General features: G+C 35.6%; 1 protein-coding gene across 1 annotated transcript in view; it reads right to left on the minus strand.

Moving 5' to 3' along the window:
• LRPPRC (leucine rich pentatricopeptide repeat containing) overlaps positions 1-26,940 on the minus strand; it is an 87,117-nt gene that overhangs the window by 18,594 nt on the left and 41,583 nt on the right. Inside the window, exons 24-30 of the mRNA XM_074537174.1 lie at positions 20,143-20,267; positions 19,413-19,519; positions 6,964-7,032; positions 6,631-6,721; positions 4,251-4,393; positions 4,059-4,140; positions 103-223 (exon numbers count right to left, since the gene is read on the minus strand). Of these exons, the coding sequence (XP_074393275.1) occupies positions 103-223; positions 4,059-4,140; positions 4,251-4,393; positions 6,631-6,721; positions 6,964-7,032; positions 19,413-19,519; positions 20,143-20,267 (738 nt within the window). The remainder of the gene's footprint in view (positions 1-102; positions 224-4,058; positions 4,141-4,250; positions 4,394-6,630; positions 6,722-6,963; positions 7,033-19,412; positions 19,520-20,142; positions 20,268-26,940) is intronic.

Raw genomic sequence — 26,940 nt, forward strand, 5'->3', positions numbered from 1 at the left:
TTTTCCCATTAAAAGATAAGGACTCACCTGAAAATGATCCAGAAATTATTTAAGCCCTCTCTCTAAGGCAATAAAAGTGCCCCAAACAAAGAAAAGCCTTACATGCGTTTCACATCAAGGGCTTCTTCAAGACAATCCTGTGTTAACAACGCTTTTACAAGGATGTCACAGCAACGGGAATGAGACTCATCCTTCTGCATTCTCCTGAAAATATTGTAGGCCTCTAAAAAAAGAGTAAAAAAGCCAAAAGAAAATGTCATACTGCAAGAACATGGATCAAAGAAAGAAATCACCTGTTCACTGAAAAAGGTCCATCTTAAATTTATGTATCCTTTGCTTACATCTTTAAGCCCAGAGCTGCAGATCACAGCTTGCTCAGAACTGCCTGTATACAAACAATCAACACACACTTCTACAGGAGAAAAAGTTTGCTACTGCTCTTCCTTTATATGTGGCTGTTGCTTCAATATCAACACAGCTGGTTAGAAGGGGAAGACTCAGGATTTTTAAAGCAACACCTAATTCTGGGGTATGCAGTTACAGTGTCTGGTGCATGATCACAACAGCATTTAACAAATAATATAGGAGGCGATTCCAATATGGGGAGATCAGATTATTTGGCTACGACAAGATTTATACAAAACATACAATTTACAAATATACAGATATTTAGCAAGTAAACTACACTGCATTTGTTGACTGATTAACAGTTTTATTTCATGCATTCACAATAACTGTCAGTGTATGAAAAGATGTTACCAAAAAGGGGGAAAAAATGATAAGCACAGTTTTCAGTCATTTATTTTTCTGAAACAAGATTATGCAGCTATAAACATGCAGCTAGAACTGCCATCCACGCTGTAACATATGCTAGAAAGCTGTGTTAAGAGCCACAAATGATCTTTTACATCTAAACAGTGATTGCACGTTTCTTTTAATGACTCATGAAGTAATTCCTTTGCTAGTTCAAATCACAGCCACAATAACCTTTAAAACTTATCAGAAATAGTTGGAGTATCACCACAAATTTCACAGATAAGCATTAAGCTTTTTTCTTCTACTTTGAAAGTAAAGATGGAGACAACTCATTTGAATCAAAATGTCATAAGAAGCATTATACTAATTGCTCTTAGTACAGCGTGTTATGGAATTTTAATCAAAACTGTTGGTATGCCTTTCAGTGTGCATCTTAACTTCTTTAGCCAACAAGCATACACAAAAATCTCCTGAACTGCAGGCAAAGAAATGGTTATGCATAAAATTTATTATTTACATCACACAGACTCCTACACCAAGTTAATAATTAGAATTACCACAGCCATTCATAATCTACTCTGTATGCTTGAAATATTGTTAAATATATATATGAAGAGAAATAAAGGGCAACAGCATTTCAGTAAAAATTAAATTAGCTTCGAGTCTGACATTACAAGAGTGATTGCACTGTCAAGCAAAAGAGCAATGGAACAACAATAGGACCACATAAGAAAGGTCCTGAAATCCTCCACCACTTTTACTTAGAGGTCTGAAGTTAGTTTGGCCTGCAGCAATGTGAAATCTCTTGCCTGCTCAGATGCAGATCACTGGATTCATAGTGTTCAAGTTTAAATTCAGTGGGAAGACATTTTTCTTTCCACTGCTCTGAAATCTGAGGTACCAGTAAACCAGCAACCATATTCAACAAAAACAATACCCCTCTGACTGATATAACCTGCTACAAATGCAACTAATGATTTACAAAAATGTAGCTGACTGGTGATAGGTTTGGCCTTTCTGCTCATAAATGTCTGTTTGAATTCTTTTTAATGACAAAATTTCGTTATGTTTTCCTGCAAAGGCTCTGCTGTCTTCAGACTGAACTAGGATTTCACCCTGTGTTTAAATATTACTTTAATCAGTTGGGTACAGAAATGGACCTGGCCCCTAGTGGTCAAGATGTCAGGCATATGTTACTAACAATTATCACAGTCCATAACATGTAAGATCTCCTTCTACAAGGAAATGTATTGAATTTTCAGGTTTTTCTGTAATGACTGCTTCAATGAGAATTAAAAATATTTCTATCAATTTTGTTGTGTATGTCAGTCCTGTGATCATCATGTTCAGATTTTTTTCCTCACTTCATTTTGCATCTCTGCAAGAAGCATGTTTGAAGTATACCTAGATCAATCCTGAATTAAGACATACTCTTGATCAGGAATTATCAGCTTATTACTTCTTCAGAAGGCATCTGAAGTTATTAAAATATATTAGCATTCAAAAGAGAAATTTCTTGGTTTCAAAATCATATTGAGCTATACCAGCTATTTCAAGCAGAAAGATTTGTTAGAAAAGTGACAACTTGCCAAGAAAGTCTCAGTTCTCAAGACAGTCAAATCTGTTTCAGTAATTGTGACTGTTTGGGATATGTGTTACACGATCCCCTAGAGTCAAGTTCTCACACTGAGGAATCAAGACAAAGATGAAAATATGACTTTGCATAAATCAAGCACTTTGGAGAACAGATTATCAAAACGTGTCAGACTTGGAAAGTTCACTGAATAGTTACATAACTAGATTGAGTTAATCTTTTTCCCATCAGAAAGCTGCCCCATTACATTCACGCCAAAATTACATGATACTGTTATATAAAAAAAGCAACAACTCAGTTTTTTTAGGTTTTTTCTAAGGCCAAGAGAACAGTTTTCCAAGACAAATTGTTTTCCAACATAGTTGGAACATTTTTTCCCCTTCATTTCTAATAGCTCTTGACCACCTTCTCTCAAATATTGCACCTTTAAATAAAAAAATATGCAGAAGTGATTTATTGCTAAGTTCAATATCTAAAGTCATCACAGAAGTATTATTTTATATTTTTGTTTTAAACTAGTCTCCCTGTCAAGTCTAAGGCAGCTATTTCGTTTCCTCCTGCTCTTCACTTGATCATTTATGATACCAAAGGCACAGGACTCTTTCCTAGTAATCAATTCCCTTGATTTCATCTGATTTTCAATGACAACATTTCTTCATCTCTCATCTTTTTATGATACCAACAGTTACTAGCATGAAGAATTTCCTGAAAACATGATGTCTGCCACAATACATGATTCTTAATTTCATACACATAACATGATACTGCACTCCCAGTATGCAGAATGTCCAGACTCAACTTCGGACTACTAATCTAAATAAACGGAATATTTAGACTGAGTAACTCTAGATGGTAATTTCACTAACAATGTAAGTTAAATGTCTGAATGACTGATACATTCTTCTGTTAAAAACTCAGAGCTTAAAAATCTGTGTCCAACCCATAATATATACTGATTACACTTAGAGAAGAAAATTACTAGGTGTCTTGCATTTATAAATCTTCCTCATTCAGCAAATATAATTTTTAAACCTACTGAATTCTATTTTCTATACCGCTTTCAAGTAAGGTGCCTATTTATTTACTATAGTATAAACGAAGAAAATACGTATTTCCAGAACATTCAAATGCTCTGCACTTGTTAAATACTAGAAATAAATTAATTGGGACCAAGGCTCTTCTCGGTGGGGCAGAGCAATAGGACAAGAGGCAATGGGCAGAAACTGATGCACAGGAGGTTTCCCCTAAATATGACTTGTGCTGGTGACTGAACACTGGAACAGATTCCCAGAGAGGTGTTGGAGTCTCATCACTGGAGATATTCAAGGATCCTGTTCCATGTGCTCAAGGATGAGACTGCCTGAGCAAAAAGGCTGGACCAGATCATCCACCTTTCCAAACTGAGGCATTCAGGGATTCTGTGATTTCCTCCCCATTTTGCAAGGCCCAGTAAAGCTATTTCTTCTACTGTCACTCTGCTTTGGGATGAGATGGATAGCAATGGATTTCCAATGATTAATCACAGACCAAATCAAAGGAATGGCACTGAAATATACTCTGCTCTTCTATATACGAAGGCAAAGGTCCATGCAGAAATTAATTCTGTTTTTAGCAGAGACTGGGAAGTTTGCACAGAAGAGCTCTGCAGTTAATTGAAACCTTAAAATTAACATGGCAGGGGAAAATTCCACAGTGGATTTCAGTTTACCTTTTGCTTTATTTTTCTTGCAAAGCGTCTGTATTTTCAGTTCTTCCCCAATAGAAGCACTGCTGCTATCTTCAGGCCTATCCTTTAAAAGAAGCAAACATTTCAATTACTGTAATGATAGCTGTTAGTTTTTTTAATAAGAAGAAATATATCCCTAAGTGTTGTTAACTAGGGAAGTTAAACTCCACTTACCTTAGGTATCTCAAATGGAACAACCTGACCATTTTTCTCAAATATATCAGCAAGTAAAATTAGAGTCTTCTCACGAGGAACAATATTTTCTTCTTGAATTTTAGTCCAAATAGCTTCAGCCTTTCCCCAGTCCTTGTTGCTGTCTGAAACAAGATTAAAATCTTCAGATAAAAGCACATTTAGAATATGCATGCCTATCTAAGGTAATTCAAAATCATGCCTTTGGAAAATAATCCATCAATTAATAATGTAAATTGATTAATCATGTACTTCTGCTTCATACAATCATCAGTTTGAAGTTTTAAACTATTTTAATACCTAGAGGATGCCAGAAAAACCCCCCAAGGATTGTATGGATTTTCAGATAAATGAGAAATCAGCTCAAAATTGGTGCAGAAGTGATCATCCCAGCTCATCAGTTCTATTGTTCTAGACTGTTCATTTAAATTTATATATGCATCACTGTACATAACTGCAAATAAACAGAAACCTGGACTTCATGTAAGAAAATGCTTAACTACCACCTAACTACCTACAGCATGTGCTTTCCTGTTGCCTTTACATTTTCTAGCTTTGCAGTCACCAGTTGTGAAGCCTTGATGACTCTCAGTCACTACTGATTTACACGCTGGTAAAAATGAGCTCTTTAAAGCAGGACCATCCTTCTCATAAACTGCCTTCATTCAAATCAGGTTTTGCTCTCCCGCTATTACATGCAAATCTTGTAAATTTTTCACCGACTCTTCAGGAGTCGGTCTCTCCTCACAAGTGCACAGCAAAGGGCAGAAGGTGACATTTGACAGCTACAGCAATACTGGAGAATGATCAAATCCTGCATCAGGCTGTTCAGAAAGGCTCTCTGATCTTCACTGCTGAAGGCACCCAAACCTTAGCTAAACAGGCTTTGATGTGATCTGACTTTGGCGCTATCTTAACTTCAGGAAAACTCCTGAGGTTTTCTCCAGTATAAATTATTCTGTGATAATCAAATCCTTGTTTTCAGCATTTTTGATTACTGCCTGGACTAGATGGTAGGGTTTTCTTTATATGCTTAAAATAGATCCGAAGTTATAGTTTTGGTACACAATGACAGTCCTGCTGTAGTTGTGCATGGGGCAGCTTTGATAGGTAATCTAAAATGGTTGAAAGCAGGATTATGCACGGCTTTTGTCTTTCATGGTGACAGAAACCCACAAATGTTTTTCCACTTCTTTGAATAGATGGAATTGGTTCTGTCTTTTGAAAGAAGACTGAAGATTTTGCATGACAGAATTTGATGAATTGTATCTTCTTAGATTCTCTTCCTAACAGGCACACTGTCAGACTTAGTCACTGCCAGAGGTGAACAGGATGAGTGGAGAAATAGGAAGGTTCTCTCCCTATTGAGACAAGACTGATTTTCAGGCCTATTTGAGTTTTGATGGTGAACCAGTATGTGTAAAGCCAGACTTAGGTAACACTGGTTTTTTTTGAAGCTTTCCAAGGCTTCAGGGAATGAAAATCAGCAAAATTCTCATGGGGTCTCTGGCTGCATTTTTTTTGGGCAAGTACTCATGTCCTCCTGCTGTAGCTAAATGCAGTAGGGAAGAGGTCTGCATCAACAATCCTACCCAACCAAAAACATACATAGAGAACAGCCTAAAATTACTCAAAATTCAAAAGCAAGTTTTCCAGACATATCAAACACCTGTAACAGCTCAATAATATACAGATATACGTACATACTTTACTGAAGTACACAGAAATCTCTACAATGCTTTATGTCCCAATTTACTGTATAGTGCTCCATACCCAATAGTGCTCCATATCCAATCTGAACAATGTATTTTTTCAGTACTTTAAAACAAATCTCAAAAATTGTAATCCTTTTTAATACAGTAAAATACACTGAATAACAAAACCAACATAGACTTAAAAAACACAAAAAGAGGAATGAAAACCTCATAAACACATCCTCCATTAAGTCTGCAGCATACAAAAGGAAGTTTCAGTTTTCAAAACTGTTTCATGACTACAAGCGATGCAAAACTTAGGTTGTGGCTTGGGAAAAGTAAGTAAATTTTAAAAATATATGCACCTTGAAGAACCAGATCCAATTACAGGAGACCCTCAATTTTTACCAGTTATGAAGACAATAGATGAACAGGATTTCTTCTCTAAGCACATTGAAAGCCAAACACACACACACAATACTAACTAAGCGTTCAGGCCTGCAGATGCAAAAACCAAACCAAGCCGTCTCCTTCCCCACAAGATGCCTCAGAAATGCTAGCCAGACTAATTGTGTATCAAGACACAGCTTCTCTCCAGGGTTATGTCCCATCTCCAACCACAAAGGAAACCAGATCAGAAACATGGATAAGATCTTGTGCTCACTTACCACACATTTGGAGCAGGTGGTAGTACATCTCATCTCTATCGCATTCAAACAGATTTCGAGTTGATTCCACCAACTGTTCCAAAGTTTCCATCTTCAAAAAGAAGGAAGAGCTCAGTTATACCTCAGCCAAACAATTATTTTTCTATATATGTGTCCATACATGCTGTGTGCATTCAGCTAAAAGAGTATTTAAGTATACACCAGCATTAAGTTCACCTCACCAGCCTGTCATACGTCCTTCCACAAACATAAAAATCAAGTGAGAAAATACTTCAAAACAATTTTTCTTGGAATAAAATGACAGTTCCATAGAACACATCATACAAGTCATACCTGTTTATTTAATATACACTTTTGTGCAAACCACTTCAATCTTCCAGAGTGTGCTCTCAAGCCAGGAGTCTGTAAAATATTTCCACAAGAAATACATTATGGCACATAGAACAATCTAAGGGAAAATAAACATAATACAGGTATTCATAAAGAAACTTCATAGCTATTGTTTGTTTTTTGAAATCTAAATGAAAACATGATTATTTGTGAGCTTGTAGTTAAGCTGCATTTATGCAACATAAAAACTGCAGTCATCTTATTCAAGACAGTCTCCTTTTTGGCTGAACACTGCTGAGAGAGTTCATTTAAAATACATTTCAGATGAACTGAAACACTGAATAACTTCTATCATCACATTAATAGGGTATTATTGCTCCTACCTAAAGTAATCCTTTGTATTACTCCTGGTAAAGAATTACACCAAATATTTCTAAACTGTCTTCACCATGAAATATTTGCTTTCAGCACCACTGCAACCTAGCAGCTAGAGAACCATGTTTCTGAACTGCACCATCACCATTTGGTGATGCCCATATACTGTACAGATACCAGTTCTAGGAACTGCAGGGCAATTCCTACTCCAGAACAGAAGGCTCTAGATTTACTCTTAAAGCTAAGACACTCAAAGCTTACCCTTATGTGTGCATACACAGAGGAACTGATGTGTAATTGTCAGCATGCCACAGTTCTTTGTGTTACTGACTTTTCCAGGTTGTGAGCCTTTGCTCACTCATTCCTTTGTTGTTTCAAGCAGACTGCAGCTACATGGTAGCTACACACACTCAAAGGAAAGGTTTCAATCCTTGAAACTCTATCTGGTGTAGAAAACCACATTGTGCCTTCCCAGCAACATATGCCACAATCAAAACAGCAGCCCCTCAACTTAAGTAAATTCTAAAAGACAGGAAAAGTCAATTTTTTTTAGAGATACATCATACATTCTACCTACTCATGTCTAACATATTTATAAAAAGGTTACAGCAAAATGTGTGCAAAGCATCCATAATTTTTACCTCTTGGCTTTCCCTCCCATAGATACCTGGATTTATGGGCTTTATACTACCTTGTCTTAGCACAAATATAATTTACAGAGTGAACTCTGTTTTTTATTTCAAATGTCCAGATTCACATTAAGCTTAAAGTAATTCCAAGGAAATGTCTGTTCACCCCTACAGAGAAACACGTGTTTTGACTCTTGAAGGCTTTTAGGTTTTAATATTGGAAGAAATCTCTACAGTTTAAATGTGACGTGCAAGTTAAAAAGTTGAATGCCACTTTGCACAAAAGAGGCAGTTTGAACAAAATGCTGCGAGAAATATTAAGTTTCAGTTGCAAAACAGTGGAAACAACTACTATTGGAAATGTGAATTTACCTTCTCTCTTTTAAACAGAGATTATTTCCTTTTCCCATGGTCTCCAAGTGCAGGATTACTACCCTTGCCTCTTTCTGAAATAATTCAGCATACACCAGAGAACCAGCATGCAAAATTTCAGTGAAAAGTCTAAAATTTTGCTAAATATATAGCAAACAGCATTCTGCACAGTAAATGTTGGGCCACATAATCCTACCAATTACCCAACCATTCTATGAAGTCAATGCAAGGGTTTGCTAAAAACAGGATGCTAATCCCATAGCTCCTCAACATGGAGCATCTCTGGGTGTTTAGCTGTACTGTTAGAACAGTCTCAGCCCAGAAGGTTACAGAAAAAATGTGTCTTCCCACATATTCAAAGTGGTATATATGAGCACAGCTTTCCAGGTACGTGCTTTTTTTCCAATTACTTGTTTGTTTAGGTTTTTTCCCCTCCTCAGTTATTTATATTTATAGGTACTGTTCAGTGCTTTTGTAAAAGCTACCAAGCAGTTTCACATAAAATATGCTGAAAACTAAGTCAAGAATTAACATCTTACACAACAGGCTCTTGATACACAACAGGCTCTTGAAAATGAAAAAGAAAGAAGTATGTTGCCTGCATTTGTAGCTAATCCTCTTTAGGACATGGTAAAATTCAAATGCTGAATTCACTTACAACTTCCAATATCACTGCTGATCCGAATGCCAATGAACTCAACAGCTCGAAAGCTACAAACTTTTTATAGTAAATCCTTTCCTGTTCAGAAATGATTGATGTGTCTGTCACTACAAGGACAGCTGAGTTATACAACAGATATCCTTGTGTTTCATTTTGAAATTGAGAAGTGTTTTCACATACTGCAGGTCTCAATCATCAAAAGAACATCTAGGTCAGATTAACTAAATCTCCAGGGCTTGCCTGATAGTCCATATTTGTAGCTTATCCTTGACAATCTTAGGGAATTTTAAACATTGCATTTAGCAGCAAGCAGTGTTTCTACGATAACAGCAGTCTAAAATAAAGAATAACAGAATGCAAGGAATAAAGAAAAATCAAGTAAAAAACTATAATTACTCTTCCAAATTCCTATTTACAATTTTGATCTTGCTTGTTTCAATGGACTAAATTAAAAAAATACATCTATATTGAGTCTTAGTGGTTTCTTTGTTTTCTTGGGGTTTTTTGAGAGTCTCGTGCAATTCATCCAGCATATAAACCAAACACAGATTTCTGGCTTTTACATTCTTTTGAAATAGAAAACAGTTGTACTGTACTAAATGAAACCTTGTTATCCTCTCTGTAACAGTAACAACAGGAGAATATAAAATGTCAGGAAACATAGCAATACTTTCCCTTTAGTGCTCTTCCACTCTCCAACTACCTGATGTTCAGTGGATTATTCTAGTAAGGTATTTCTCTTCCATGAGCTCTTCTGGTTCCCATAAAACCCCTTAAGATTTATCACATTCAGATGATCTTTTGGCAATGGGTTGCCTCCACCACCTTCTGCAGAGAGCAACCAAAGCACCACCACTTTTGATTGCTTTCAGTCTAACTTCTACTAGCTTGGATTTTGTATTAGAAGACAATATACAACTGATTTTTCTTTAATATCTCAATTTCATACTAATTTGATGATTAGTACATAAAATAACTCCCTGACTCTTCTCTAGGTTGAGCAGAATTCAGCTACTTCATTGCATCTCCTACAGAAATCAGCCCAGAGTTCTGACCAGAACTTACACGTGATGTGATTCTTGGGGTGTCCTACACAGGGCCAGGAGGGGGACTCGATGATGCTGCTGGGCCCCTTCCAACTCAGCATATTCTGTGATTCTATGAGAATTACACTTATTCTACACTTACACCCATACCAGTTTACTCACTGACTCTGTACCTTCACACACAGAAAGGAACACTAACCAGAAAGGGATAAATATGCTGCATCTTTGGAAGAACTCTTGTGAAGCAGCAATAAAAATCATTCAACAGTCCTAACACACTGAAAGCATTTGATTTGTTCTCCTCCTTCTGAGAACCAGTCACTTCAGGTGATTGAAGGGGTCCAATCAGCAGATTTTCTGTACTAACAGTTTTATTTGAACTAATTTCTACCTATTACAGCTGAAAGAAAACAGATTGTCTGGAAAAATAGTGACCTGTCAGAGAGGAATCTATGAGATGTTTTTCCAGATTTTAAAATAACGATAGAAATATTCAAGTTCTGTTTACCTTAGTATTCAGTAACGTCTACAGCCAATAGAGCCATACTGGTTCTTTACTTTCAAAAAAGCTTTTCTAACAAAAAAGTTTAAAAAATTACAGAAGACATATGAAAATATTTATTTACTCCTCTCCACTTGCCTAAACCAAACTTTTTCTTTTTAAACACAAAACTTACAGAGAAAAACCACAAAAGACAACATACAGACCAGAAGCCTGAGTCCTTTTCAAAAAGAGGACTTTCAGCAAACTAAGAGCTGAGAACTGCCCCAAAACAGTGCCACTTTTGCTGGCATAGGTTGCATAACTGTTTAAAAACCAGCAGCAGCATTTTTCATTTGGCATATATGTGACATGAGATGGAGAGCTTCTGTTTTAACCTTGCAATGCTGCACGTTCACAAATGACCACTGTGCCTGTTTGGCAAATTAATTCTTACATACAGCAGTCAACTTATTCTAGCCTTTCATCACTGCACTGTGAATAACACATCAATTCTAACTATTTAAGTTTAACCCCAACCACCTTACCTAGTTTACATTTTCTTGAAAATTTCTGCTTTTTATTTGCAGAAAGTTAAGTCTTTTATTAGGGAACCAGTTCTATATATATAGTTCTATATATATATATAGTGATTATATCACTAATACAAACATATTGGAAAGAAACAGGCAAATTTTACAGAAGCCATCCATGTTGCACTTCCTGATTGTGTTCTTTGGAAGGACAGATCCATTCATTCCTCTCTTTGCAGCTGAAAAATCCAGTAATAGTAAGAGACAGCTAATGCTGCTAAAGGAAGAAGAACATTTCATGAAGAGTTACATCAGCAGCAATAAGAGACTTATGCTACCAGTACCAGAACCAGTTACTGAGATTGAGATGCCAAAGCAATGTCTTGCAGGAAAATGCTTTACTCCTCCAAGCAGACAGCCTTGGGCAGACAGCTATAGGAACTGATGTGTGTCATTCCTAACAGCTCTCCCCAACATAAGCACCATGGAAAACAGAACACTTGATGGGAAGTACTTAATTTAAAGACAGATTTTTCCCTGATTCCACAAAAATGTCTAGGAAAATCTCACTAATTCCATACAGCTTTAATGAAGCCCAGGATATTTTTGCATAGCAGGTTATTTGAACAAAGCTGTTTACAACATAAACACTGGATCTTTTCCTTGAATCTTCCCCTAGGTTAAAACTTGTAGCAGAAGTCCTCACTTCTACTAAGCAGTAAGTGAACCTCTTAACCAAAAGAACATACATTAAATTTCTGTACCTTATGTAGCCATCCTAGTCTATAGGTGTTGACCGAGATGGTTATAACTATTTTACACCTCTATTATTTTTCCTCCTGCTAAACACTCCTTTACTTTCAAATAACAATGCATGAGTTTTTTAAAAATACCAATTAACATATTTATATTATTTTTAAAAATAATCTTACATCTTGAGTTCATATGTATACAGGTACACCACTTTGCTGTATTTCTCCCACTATGGTCATCATAGCAAAGTCCAAGTGAAGTATCATTGTTAAATATACAGGAAAAAAACCCTATTTTGATTATTGGCTCTGAACTTTTATGCAATAGTCCAGAAGCTCACAAAAGATCCAGCTTTAGAGACTGAGTGATCTAAAAATCACCTGTGCATCAAAAAGCATCCTTCCTGTTGCAATCATACCAACTGCCCAACAAAACACATTAGTGCTCTCCTAGCTCAGCTATTATTTAAGTTATTGTGCTACCAGGATGGCATTACAGCTACGGCTGTTTATGGCTGGCAATGGAAGCAATACTTTTTCTACAAGTTCATTTTCCACTTTGAAAGGAGTTTTCAATGACTTCAAAAATGGCTTTTTTGGTGATAGCACAGAATGACACCCTCGCTCACTTCACTCTTTCTAAACAAAAGAAAACCTTGCAAACTCTCTAAAAAATGAGTAATTTCTTTTCTTCTTATAAGCAACTTTGCCCAGAACTAAATATGACTAACAAAATACAACCCCTATAACACAGAATTCTATAAAGAGAAACTCATCCAAAATATGTGGACTCTTGTTCAACTTTTTGGGCAAGAGATAACTGGATGTAAGCTTGAAAACAATGATATCCATACCTTCAATATGGCTACTTTTCATGTTTGATAATGAGGGCAAGTACTCTAATGCAGTACTGGAATATCGAAACTTATGAGCTGCTCCACTGCAAGTCATGCCTTCAAAGCCTACTCAGCTAAAGTGTATCTGATATTTTATTTGCAGTACCAGATAGTTAATGAAAGACAAAGGCACACATGCCTACACATTGATCCTCACTAACTATTCTCCTGAGACTGATGAGAATTCAAGCTATGGTTCTCCTATTCTAAAATCACACAAGATGGCAACCAGTCAACTTCTACTAGGTCAATTTTGATGTAAAAAGCAGCAGCAGTTCACAGTAAGAAAATACAAAGTTTACAGTCTCCATTGGGAAAGTCTGTACTGCTGGTTTGTGGCTTTTTTCTTTCTACATATATATTTGCTTCAAAGCTTCTGTCAGTTTCACAGTTCACTGACTTTACCAAGGCAAGTATCTGTTGAGTAAATACTCATGATTTAATTTATTTCACTTGAAAGAGATATACACACTGCTATATTTTAGGTAAACCTGGAGAAAAATGTCAGGCAAGTAAATTATTTTCCAAAAATACTAAAATAAAAGCGGGATAGAGTTCTACAACTTTATTGTTCTCAAGACAAGCGAAACTGATGTACATTTAATCACTATTGGAATATTCTACATTTACAGTAAGTTTTCCAAGATAAATTATGCAGTGAAATATTATTACAAAAAAAAAAAAAAAATCAGTAGACATTCCCAACAATAACTATACTGGAAGAAAAGGTGACACAAAAAACACACAAAAACTCTGCTTAAAACAAACTCCTCAAGGTTATCCTAGACTAAAAAGAGAGCAAAAAATTGCTCTTGGCCTTGTAATGTGGTTTTACAGTGTATGATGAATGAAAAAAAAAAAAAAAAAAGGCACTATAAACCTCTTCCTTCTAACACAAAGTCCCAGGAGCTAAGACAAGAAGCACAGATCTTGCCATAATCCCACATTCTGAATGCATTACTGCTTTCCTTTTCGGAAGGAATTTTTTCAGTAGTCATCTCCTTTAACAAATTTACTTATTTGAAACATATCCCTTCCCTGTAAGAAAGGAATACTTAGGAACTTCTAAAAAATAATGTGCACTGAACTAGTAAGCACCCCTTTTTAAATTAACCTACATACATTGGTGCATGGAAAGAAAATCCAAGTTCACTAATAACTAACTGCATCAGAGTCCAGTCACAGAAAGAGAAGTAATGATTTTACTGGACTAATAGGACTCAATAGCAATAATTTAAAAAATTAATCTTTTCTTGTATGGGGCTTGCATGCTTAAAAGCTCTTTCCCCTCTGTCTCAGTTCTATACAATTAGTCTAATAAAAGCTATGACACCCTCTACAAACTATTCCTAAATCTCAGACCGCCATTATCTAATACAACTTTGTTCACAAACATTTAAATTTTGTTCAAATCATCTCCACTCTTTTCTCAACAGGACCAAAATTCAGTCTTTGTAAATAAATTCAGAGACTAGATATAACCATCACTAAATTACACATAACTGATGCACCCCCCTCACTCCCCCAACCCTGCTGTCACAAATCAAGAAAGCATCTTCTCCTGGTACTTCATCTCCAGCATAAAATCAGGATGCAATTTTATGATGCAGACTCTTAAAAAAAGCAATCTGGATGAAAGAAGGTTGTAATCTCTCAATATCATGTAGAAATATTCTCATTGTTTTTATGGCAGATTAAATCCAAAGGCTACTGGTATCTTGAGGTCTGCTGACAATGAATGTCACAATTCTTTGCTTAAATCTATTTACCTCTTAAATTAACTTGACATCTGTTGATAGATATATTCCTGTACACTGAACTCACCCAAACCAGTTCTTTCCTCAGGTCCCAGACTGCAGCAGCAAATGCCTTTTCTTTACATTTCTCCACAATGGAACACATTTCATTAAGCTATTTCACAACCATTTGATCCTGAATTCTTCATACTAATGTCTCGACATATGTGGGATTCAGTATGATAAATCTAATTATTAAATATAAACAACATATTTAGTATGAGAGTAGATGAAGATAGTATCACACTTGGTTAAAATTTGGTTTAAGGAATTCTGAAGCCATGCACTATCCATGGCCATTTTCAAGGAAGGCTCCTCTAATGGAAACAAAATAAGTTCTGAGATCTTTCCCTGTATTCCAATCTTTGCCTTCAGTTCCAGCAAAACCAAAACCACAGCAGGAATGCGAACTTTCACTCTTTCACTGAAGGAGCAAATAAACAGCTGTTATTTTAACAGCTCAAGTAATTTGATGTAGAAAGATTTCAAGAAGATCTGTGGAATAACACAAAGACAGTGGAACACTGCTACCAACTCCTACTTCCTATCAGAGGGAGCCATAAGCTCCCAATTTAAAATGCCAGTGACCTGATACACAATTTTGAACAGGCTTGTTTTGGTTTATTCAGTTAAGTATTTTGCTGTACAATGAAACTTAATTTAAGGTGCAATGATTTTATTGATACAGCACAGAAATGGTTTAACATCAGTTCAACACCTTGCCTGCTCAGTCACAGGAATGTTCATTTCTGCTTATGAAAACATGGTTCAGACTTTCAGTAAGCAGATTTACAGCTGGGCTTTGCTTGACCCTCTGCTGCAGAACTGTTACAGTACTGAAAGAGACACAAACCTTTTCAGAAAAAGCCAAGACTGGACATGGGCTGCATTACACACCGATTCAGTGGGTATTTAAATAGCTGCATTTAGCATGAGTAAATGAAGGGGAAAGGGTGGGTCTAGAAATATTCAATCAACACGAATGCAAAACAGCTGCAAATTATGAGATCCTGGTGAAAGATTCAGAGATGACCAAAATATTAAATCCAACCAAAATGGCAGACATCCATTATATTTTAACTACTCTAGGTAGCGAAATCTGTAAACCTCCAAGCAGCATGAAAACAGGTGAAAAGGGGAATAAATAAATTCCTCCAAGGTGTTGTAAGATTCCCTTTTTCACCTATTATTCTGGATGACCTTCCCATTAGTACAGATCCTAAGCACCTGTTTAATAAAGTGGCAATCAACAGCTGAGTAAACAAAAGAGACTTTTAACTGTCCAGTACAGACAAGAGGTAAGAAGTTGAAAGATCTGGTGGACTAGGCTCTAAAATATTCTTTTACCATTTATATACCAGACTTAGAAGAACATAAGGCCAAACAATTATTCTATTCTCTTGCCACATAATTATGTAAGACCTCTCTCCAGAAGGAGATCTGATTAAACATTTTTGAATTAAAAAAACATTTCAGAGGATAGGTATTTTTTAAAAGATACTTTTTCCCTAATGCTATTTATTGAAAATTCACATCCCTTTCTTTTAGCCTACATTAGTTCTAACATAGTTTAGTTTAGTTAAAAGCAAAACATACTGACCTAATTTACTTCCTTTTTTCTTTATGAAAAACAAAATTCAAGGACAAAAGGCAATTAAGCTGCCTTTCTAAGTAAGGGAAAAAATCCTAAGTATCCAGAGCTAGAACTGATGACATAGAAGTCATGCTGTGCCAATCCAAGGGAAAGCAAGCTAGTATGTGACCTTGTGGTAAGGGGCAAGAAGAGAGATGTGCCAACTTTGTTTTGAAAAGATCATCTTTGAAGGACTAAAGACAAAGGTAACTTCTCAGTTGAGGTGCAGTTAAGAAGACTCAGTTATGTCTGGATGTACGCCCATTGGTAGAACTTTTTTTCAGTGTAAAGCAAAACAGAATCTATCAGCACAACTTTGGGGGCTCAGGAATCTCCAGGCACAGCTAGAATAAAACAGACTTACACTTTACAGAGCAGCCAAGGCTGCTATCTGTAGCTATTGTCCCTGAGAACAAGACTTTCAAGTGCTTAAGGAGGCAGTTCAACACTAATGGAAACTGCTACCTTGCCACACAAAGCCCATGGTGCCTCAGGAACAGCCTTTCCCCACAGCCTTCCCAAACACAGCTCCTCTTCCAGTCAGCACTGCCTCAGAAGAGACTCCCACTACCAAACTACCACATGCTTCAGCCCAGCTGTTCTAGCATGGGCCAGACAAATTCTTTGCCTCATCTCCTTTGTATTTACCTTTCACTGCTTCTCACACTCTCATTCTCTGGTTAGTCTTGCTTTTACTCCACCAAGCAGATGAGGCCCAGGGCTTTCAGCTTTCTCATTTTTTCTCATGACATGATCTTGCATATATATGCATTCACAACACATTTGTGGCCAGATAATGTAACATACACAAGTCTGACCTGATTTTTATAATCTCACTCAAATCTTACCCTTTGTCCTTTCCCAGTATTGTCACCCACTTTCATTTTACCAAAGATCTGAGATTTAAGAGTTATTTTTTCAATCCTTTGAGTTCCAAGTTTTTCAAAGCAGCACTTGTTATTAAGTTTCACATAAGCATATAGTATATCTCTAATTTCTAAAAATAGCAGGAGCAAGCAGAGGCAGTGGTCTCCAACGAGTAAAAATCCCATTTAAGCAACCATTATCCTCCACAGTGGTAATTTCCTCAGCTCCTAAAGAGTTTTCTTTCCCATTTTATTACTATCCTTTTAGATACTCTTTATTAACTCCATAGATGTTTTTAAATCACTAAAATTGACCATCATAACCAGCAATACTTGATTAAAGTATATGCCTAAAGGTACCTGCAACAGCATCTAAAAGAGAAAACAGCACCAACTGATCTCCTTCACTAAGTATTATTTCACAAGCAAAGAAGATAGAAAAATAATCTGAGATGACCATCAAAGCAGTAATTTAGTCACAAAACCCACACGACCAGAGAAAAGAATACATCTACAACTCATTTTTTATACATAGACATACACATCTATATATATTACATACACACACACAACATTTCACATTATATGGGATAAGACTTTCACTTCCCAACAAATCAAAAAGCAAACAGAACTTGGTTATGTTTTAAAACAACACAAACTATTTTCTTCTTCAGCAAAATATCAACAATAAGGTTTCTGTCTTCCCCTTTTGGAAACAATTTCTTTGAAAATACTTAACATATTGTGACATAACAAATGCATATTTAAAATATTATGCACCATACAGAATTGATTTTGTAGCACTTTTTCCACTAGTAAAATACACGCATACTAGTCCTAGAAAATTCCCTATTAAAAATTCTGTAATTTAAAACAGCTCTTCCTCTGCAGCATAAACAATACTCTAATTCATACTTCATAAAAGTTAGATAAAAATACTTTAACTAGCATAAAAGGCTGGACAACTTCCATTTCATCTCCAGATATTTGGTGTTTAAATTTATGCTTAAACATTTGTGGATATTAGTAACTCACAATCAATCACCAAATACTGAATACCTGCAGGAAGAACCTGGCATGTTTTAAGAAAATGACAAGAGTTTCAGTGCCCCAACAATTTGATAACTTGTTTATTATCCTATTCACAATTGCTGAGCTCCAGACACCAAGAGAAATTCTGGGAAATTAAATGCCAATATCAAAGAAAGAGCTGCTAAATCACATGATGTAACATTAGCTCATTTAGCTTTAATTTTACTTCCAATCTCAGATTTCATACTTTCACCTCCTATACGCTTTAATCACTGTAAAAAGAACTCAACTCCTCAGTGTCATCTGCTGTCAGACACTGATATTTCTGTTCTTCTGTACTGTAAGATTTGAGTTCCAAAACACCGTCTCAGAACAAAAATACCACGTTTCAACACTGTGCTCAGCAATATCCACACACCCTACAGCAGGACATTATTGTTCCATCACAGACAAACAAACAGACCTTCAGTTAAGATTTTTTTAAATGCAAAAATTCCATTAGACAATTCAAGCAGAGACAGCTAGAATTTCAGATACTCTAAGGGGAACTGGGAGAAAAAGCATTCTTTGTCTCAAAAAATTAAAAAAAAAAAAAAAAAACAAACAACAATTAGGTTAGAGTTGTGTATGTGTTGTAACACAAAAATGCTGAGGACAAACTATTACTTTTTCTGCAAGATGCCTCCTCCCATACATTAAGTGAAAAACTTATGCAGCATTTTGAAAACATACAACAGTGTTAAGAAGAAAAAATAATCACAATCTGGGCAGACTCTGCAGCTGCCCCTTTGACTTATCAATTTCAGTAAGCACAATTTCAATCAAGTCTAGATAAAATATACTAATCCTAAATAGACCAAGTTTGTCACCTACCACTTCCTATAAGCTGCTTACTATCCTGAAAAAGGGAGAGAGAGAAGAAATGCTAAATTAAATGCCAAACAGTAGCAGACAGCGCTTGTTTGGCTGATTAACTTGTAGACAAGCATTACAAATAAATCTGAGCATGGTCTGCAGCAAATTAAATTCCAGTGCTTTTAAGAACAAAGAATTCCTTCGGAAAGAGGATTAGCAACTTTACACCCAGGAATGCCAGTTTAATTTAATTGTTCCACAATCCGATATTTAATATGCAAATATCATTTTGATATATAAGAGCAAATTTGAAAAAGTGAGGAAACAATTTCAATGTACAAGACGACTGTCTCTTTTCTGAACTGTAATTATACAAAATAAAGCCGGACGAGGGTTTTTTATTACTGGGATTGCATTCTATTAACGTGAATCAGAACAAGACTAATTAAAGGTTAAAAACTTTAAATGTTTCTAATTAAGAGTCTAAATAGCTGCATGATTAGAGTACTATAGTTAAAATCCCACCTCGATGACCTTCTTGGCCTCTTTGTATTTTCCTGTTTGCAAGAAAGCGAAGAAGAGATCGTAAAGAGCCATCATGTCACCATATTCTCTGCTTATAAAATCTGAAACTAAAGACACAACAAAACTCATTAATTTACTCAATATACTGAAGCATTTCAATATTTATGTCAGACATTCCTAACACCAATATTTTCCAAGCCTCATAAAAGATAAGCTATGGGGGGATAATTTTGAAACAAACAGAATGATTATAACATGTGACACAATTTGTTGTAGCTTTGTGGCTGAGTATATTTAAAATGTTTTTCTGCACTATATTTTGAACTATATTCAACAAAATAGACTATATTGGCATGCTCTGCTCATAGAAAGTGAGGATATATGGTTTGTGAACTGCACAGCTATTTGAAAAACAGATGTATTGTTTTGTTAGTGTGATGTGTTCCTATTAATTCCTTTTTTAACAGTGGCATACATAGCTAGAACAAGTATTAGCACTAATCTGTGAGAGCTCAATGATGTACTATACAAACAGAGCTGTTCCATGTTTAAAATTACAATCAATTTTTCAATCTGAAGAATGCAGGCATCATATTAGTGCTTTGAAGTTAATATATTAAGACAAACTGTTTTTTCTTTCAGTTGAAAGAAATTATATACAAATCCTGAAAGAAAAACCCCCAGAAAACAGTTCATATTAGCAGACAGCATTTGAGTACATGCAACTAACCCTTTTGCAGAAGATCAGCATCTCCCTTTTCTACCAGTTTACAGCAAATGTTATGGAGTTGAAGAATTTTACCATACTTCTTGTAACAGCTGATTAAAGCTTCTAGAGCTGCAGGCATGTCATCCCTTGTGGAAAGAAACAAAACAAGAATAAAAACATTCTGAGCAGGAGCAATCCATGCTGAAAGCACTTTAATCTTGAAAATTTCACAGAAAATTCATTTAGCAGTCTATAATCCAAGTGCTTATTCCCCCCTCAAGTCTTACTGGTTTTGATTCCATGACCACTTGTTTACTACAAATTAGCCAAAGGTGTGAATGTTCCTCAGCATCAGATGCACTTAAATTCTGAGCAATATTCTTAAGTTATGCTATGTCCTATCTTGACAAAACCCAAACTTCATGGAAAATTCACTCAAGTGTTTAGCAGCTTTATTTTCTCATTTGTAAGTAATACCGTGTACACTCTATTATCTCTCTGTCTATGCTTGGGCATTTCCAGTTTTTAAGTTCTTCACAATTATTCCACAACATTTTGTTTCAATAGAGATCACCAGAGTTAAGAAAACCACAGCTCATTACATTGCTTTACACTGGTTTTACACCTTGACAGAGTGCCTGTAAATCATCTGTTGATGTCCACTCCATCACAGTGGAAGGGCTATATAGCATTATTATGTTCTATATGAAAATCAGAATACAACAGATATTTTCTACTTTAAAAAATACAAATTTGCAGTTAATCCAACAATATAGTGTGGTACCAAAATGTGTTTTATGCTGGCCTATCCACGTCAGACATGGCCCTAGTGTAAATCCATGTAAGGGTAAGTAAGTGTACAAAATGGCATGAAATGCATTTTGTCAGGAGCCTTTGAGCAGCAAGTAGAAGTAACACAGAGAATATTTCCATTTTTGGTACCTCAATCCTTCACTGAATTTTCCCCTATGCACAAACTATTAACACCTTCAGAAGTACACATAATTAAAATGCAAAACTGGAAAGTCATAAAAAACAATCACAATAACAACAAATACAAAATAATCTTCCATATTGTGTAACTCTAACTGTACTTAATCATCTGCTGCAGACCTTTTTTTCAAAGAATTACAGCCCAATCTTGAAACAAAACCAAACAAAACAAAGCAAAAACACCAGAAACAACCAAGGACAACCACAGAAACACTGGTAAAACAATAGGTCAAATTATTCTTTGAGGGGTGAGGTTTAAGCAGAAACAAGCCAAGACCACACACACAAAAATCTAAGTAGCCAGGCAGTCAGTGAGACTGCATCTTAGATTCCAAGAGCCTTATTTGATACGGGTGATGCAAGTTACCAAAGGTAAAAAAAAAATTAAAAATCACTTAACAACAGCAGCTGAGATGCTGACTCGAAATAATGATTTAACATTACTGAAGCTACATTCCCAAGCACGATGAAAATGTTATTTTTCACCAACAAAACCTTAACAAATCAAGACATTACTGTTAAAACAAGCCCAATTCAGATGTCCTCTCCTCACACTGCATTTCTTGTGCAGCACAGATTTTGCTTTTTCAAAGAATAACTAACTAAACTACCATGTGCTACTATCATTACCTAGGCTAATATTTTTTTAAAATTTAACAGGAAAACACAGAGGAAGAATTAATTTTATTCAGTAATACTGGCATTCTTTAAAAGAACCTAAGATGATGGATTTCTACCTTATCCCCCTTACTGAGCCCTGTTTACAGTGCATCTTCTGGCACCCCATGGAGTCATTTGAATTTTTGTCATTTGGGGTGAAGACTAAATTACAGGTTAATTTCAAAACTGCAAGTAGATGTTGCAGGCTAGATTACTGTCATAAAAGCGAAATACTATGGTAGTTACCATAGTCAGATATAAAGATTTATATAATCAGTATTTTTCTCCTGCTTTAGATGCAAGTTCACTTAACATCTAGAAAAAAACCAGTTTTACAGAAAACTACTCAATTTCTAAGGAGGCACAACAACATTTATACATTCAAATTAAAGTTTTCAGTGATAAATCTAGCTTTTCAGACTGATGCTCAAACAGCTATAGTATTGTCTCAGCTGTATTCCTAAAGGATTAAAGTGACTGTTTTTAGGTCAAAGCTATCAATAAATGAATGAATAATTGCAATGTCATTCAAGCAGTAGCATTAACAGTTTTCTAGTCTCTACATGTATACTTCTGAAGGCATTAATACTGCACATGCAGAGAAAAAAAGTCAGCAAAGACCCGAGACAAAAATAAATTGAAATATTGTACTTGTAACTGGGACGTACGGCTCAAAGGGGCTGAGTAAGTTTGTGTTTAAGGAGTACTGTATCTTACACACTGATGTATTGCTACAACTGTTTTTAATCTACTAAAATCAGATATATTTGTTCAGTTGCATTTAATCAACAAACCAGCCATCCACAGTTTACCAGAGAATGGGGTTTATAGAACATATCAATACTAAAACTGACAAAGACAAATATAAAACAAGAAAACATAGAGAAGTTCCAACTTGATAAATCACTACTGCAAAGAAAAAATTATCAAGCTTCTGCCTGTACTTGAGCTCCTATGATTTAGCAAACTGCAGTATTTTTTAACTGTCACAAACTGCAGTTAATTCCAAGCAAGTACCAGCAGCAACTTTTGTGAGCAGTTTTTACAGCCCTTTTAGAAAATGAAAAATAAGGAACTCACTGTAGGCTTCAAATTTCAAGCAGACATGAAATTTTAATGTGTTTCTTGAAACAATTATAATAAAAAGAGCTGCACAAAAGAGAATTTCTACATTTAAGAAAATGCTATTTAGACATAATGATTTTAAACTAACAAACAGCTGTACATTTGAAAGTATTTGGGAGCCTTTCTGTAAGAAGTTATGCATGTCAAACACCCTTTTATCTTCCCCAAGGATACTTACTACTCTAAGACATTAAAAGCCTTGTCTAAAACTACTATTTCATTAATATGGTTCTAGTCAAAAAGGGAAAAAAAAGCCCATATATTCATAGCTATGTTGGAAAAACCGTATTTCCGGCATCAGTTTGGAATAAACAGGATTTAAAGTATGAACACAGATGAGCTATGCTTCATTTTCAGTTGGCCAGATACTACAGCTTTAAGTCACTCACAAATATTATCTGTTCAAGACTAAGACCTGTTCCACTTAAAGATTAGGTGTATTTTTCTGGCACTTTGAAACTTGCTCTTTTAAAAAAAGAAGATACACTATTATTTTTGAATGACAGAAGAAGCCTCAGCCACGAGTACATTCCGCTTGGCCTTTATGCAGCCCCAGGAGAATCCTATTTTGGCATTATTTTCCAGCTGAAGTTCAGGTTAAGACACCAAGTTTTTTGATTCTTTTCTGTTTAGAATGGCTACGAAGTCCAAGGTATTATGGGTCCAATCTTCCAAAATATTTGTGTGGGCCATTTTAATCACACAAAGCTATCTGAAGAGCCAAAATTACTCAGGAAGTGGAAGGTTTGCAGGATACACTGTGGCAGGACTGGCTATAGCATTCCCCGATATTTCAGCCCCCCTCTCTTTCAACAAGCCACTCCCCTCTTGCTTAAAGAATGTAGCAAAAATCTAACCCTTTTACTTGTAATAAACAACTTTCCCAACCAGAGAGTCTGCCTGATAAAAATAAGACTCCAAATATTGATTTTAATTGGAATGAAGTGCTGCAACATTATGCATAAAGCTTTAGTGAAGTGGCAATTTACCTAAGGGGTTTACTGATTGAAAAGCTCTCAAACCTGAAATCACTAGAGAGGTAAAAAGAAAAAAGGGACTCTCTGGAGTGGGGGTGGAGGGTAGCCTGGTAAAACAAATCCCTCTCTACAAATCTGAAGCAGATGTTAGTGTAGAGAGAAGTCAATTCAGCAAGGTACAATCAGCTTTACAAAAATTATTCTGTAAAAAGAGAACAGGCTCTTGAAAGAGCTAAATGTGTTTCTGTTCATTTGCTGTACTAAGGAATCTTCAAGGAGACTGGTGTTGCAATTACAACTAATCCTCCCCAAAAAATTAACTGTGTTGAAGGCTTTGTAATTTCCCTAGGTACAATTTAGCTGTCACTTACTTTAAAATTTACTCAAACATGCGTTCGGAACAGCACTAACTTCACATGTCAAGTGCTTTCCAGCCAATTGAGTCTAAACTGGAAGTCGGTGTTAAACAACTGAATGATTAGACAAGATAGCTCATTTCCCTGCTCTTTTGTTCAGAATAAAATGCCACATTTACATTATCAGACTCAACAGGATTTTCTGACAGAGGGAGAAAAAACCCTAGTGAACACTGTCCATAGCAAGCACATGAAGCCTGTCATTTACCAATCATCCTTCAAAAAGCAATAGCCATGAATGTAACTTAATTACGACCCAATGATCCTTGACGAAAAATCATCTTATCACTGTCCTGTCCCCATAGGGCAAATGAGACACTTTTGTCCTTTGGCACTGATGATGCTAAATTCCTAATTGCAATAATGGAGTAAGAGAGCCAAACATCCCTAATTTCATTGCAACACATAAGGAGTTTTAATACAATATTTGAAATAAAGCTGCTAAAAAAATCGGGAAAAAACCTCTCCCCAGTAGAGACATGTGTCCCCCACTAAAAATACCACTTCATTTACAAAGATGCCTGTTTTTACAAGTGCATATAAAAGTCAAATAACTTGTAAGTGCTGCAGAGCGATCTCAAAAAGAATCACAGGTGATTTTAACTCCCTGAAAACAACGGAAGGAAAATTGTCAAGGCACTGCATTCATGCTCTGTCTACTACATAAGAAACTAATCAAAATGGGTTTATATGAGATTAATAACAAATGAACACACAATGGCCTACTGGACAATGCTGTATTAAAACACACTCACTATTTTTAAAGAAAAACAATCCAACTATAGCCTTTTTATCATTAAAGATACAGGTATTAACAGCCTGTGTTCCCTAACTTAAAACTACAAAATAATCTACTCATATGGTCTGTAACATAATGCTTTCATAGTTTACCTGCAAATTTTCTTCCCTCTGCTTAAGAGCACTTCTTATAACAAGAATTAGAAAATTTCAAACGTGAAGATTTTTTTATTTTTTGTTTCTTTTCTCAAAGGTGAGTTTGTAGAGAACTTAAGCCAAACCCACAATACTTAAAAATCTTAATTTTTACATGATGTAGGTATCAGAAGTTTTTCTAATTATCAGCAGGTGGAAAAATGAGTTCAAAAGTAAGACATATTTTAAGACAAAGTACAAGTTCTTTATACACCTGCAAATTTTCTCACACAATCAGAGGAAGGTTTATGACATCATATGATAGACCAAGACCATATGGATTGTCTCAATTTTTAATGTAATTTTCCCATCTTGAGAAACTGTTCAAGGTCATAAATAAAAATCAGAAAATTTAATGCAGGGGGATAGTCCCATTATTCAGTGTCAGAAAAACTGTAAAGTAAGCATAGGTTCTTTCTCTAGTTACTTCAGTTAAATACTTCACAGAATATTAAAGGCAAAATATCCATTCTACTAGAATGCTGGCTTTTGTAAAGTTATGCTGTCCACCACCAACATTTTTTTTCTTTTCCATGCTCTGTTAAAAACTTTTAACTTGCACTAGGACTTAATAAGAACTTAAGAATATTCAGGATTGGAAGAAAATGGTGGATGAAAACATTTTATATCGGTAATTGTTGAAGTCTTCAAAAGCGAATCACAGATTCCTTTACAAGCAATTAAAAAGTTTGAAATAAATTAAGAAAACAAAACACCAGTATAATCACTACTGTGGAACATTTTAAAATACCCCAGAGTTTATTTCAGAGCCATGCTGATGACCTGCAGCTAAATGACAACATTTCAGCATGATACCTGAGCTGCAGGATGGCAAACAATAAGCACTACTACTGAAAGAAATGACTAACACTTATTTCAGTCACTCATAACTTTCAAAATACTCTTAGCATATCTAAGAAATACAAACAAACCTCAAACCACAACACCTCCCCCTTGCCAAAAACCAAACACCCCAGTAAAAATGCAGTTATTCCTCCTAAGCAAATATGCAGGAAAAACCTTCCAAATTCTACCATCAGAGAAGATGTAGTCTCTCCATTAGCATACTTTCCTTTTTGTTTCTATATATGAATTATATTGGCACCCCTACAGTTAAAGGACCAATGACTTCAAGCCATACAATTCCAAAGTCTGGAACTACTTTCTCCTTCGTGAATCTAGTCTCATCAGAAGTTCCTTCATTAATAAAAAAACCTCTAACTTTTTATAAAGTTTTCCCAAAAACTTGTAATTCAAAAAAACCCAGTGGAATCAAAATAAAATAACACTCATTACTGTCCCCCTCTTCATCTGCACATGATCACACCTTTATCTACAGCATCATACACTACATCTGAAGTGAAAAAAGCTGAAGTAGCACCAGGTACAACTTGCATGTCAATGTGCATAAAGCAATTATGCAAAATGCAGCTGCTCTTATGCACACTGCAAAGCATATCAGATATTTTTCCGACACATTAGTTACATATGATTGCAGTTAAATTGCTTTCATAAACATCTGCCTGGCTTGTGATGCAACCAAGACAGAGTCACTGATTGAGAGGATGTACACTATATTCTTAACTGCTGACCACTTATTAAAACACTGTTTTTAAAAGAGAATGTGCATCTACCAAGAGTTAGCGCTTGCTCAAGAATTTCCAATACAGAAATGTTACACAGACCTTGCATACCCAGAATACCTACAGGAACTA

This window comes from Zonotrichia albicollis, chromosome 3, assembly GCF_047830755.1.
Source record: "Zonotrichia albicollis isolate bZonAlb1 chromosome 3, bZonAlb1.hap1, whole genome shotgun sequence".
Classification (NCBI taxonomy): Eukaryota; Metazoa; Chordata; class Aves; order Passeriformes; family Passerellidae; genus Zonotrichia; species Zonotrichia albicollis.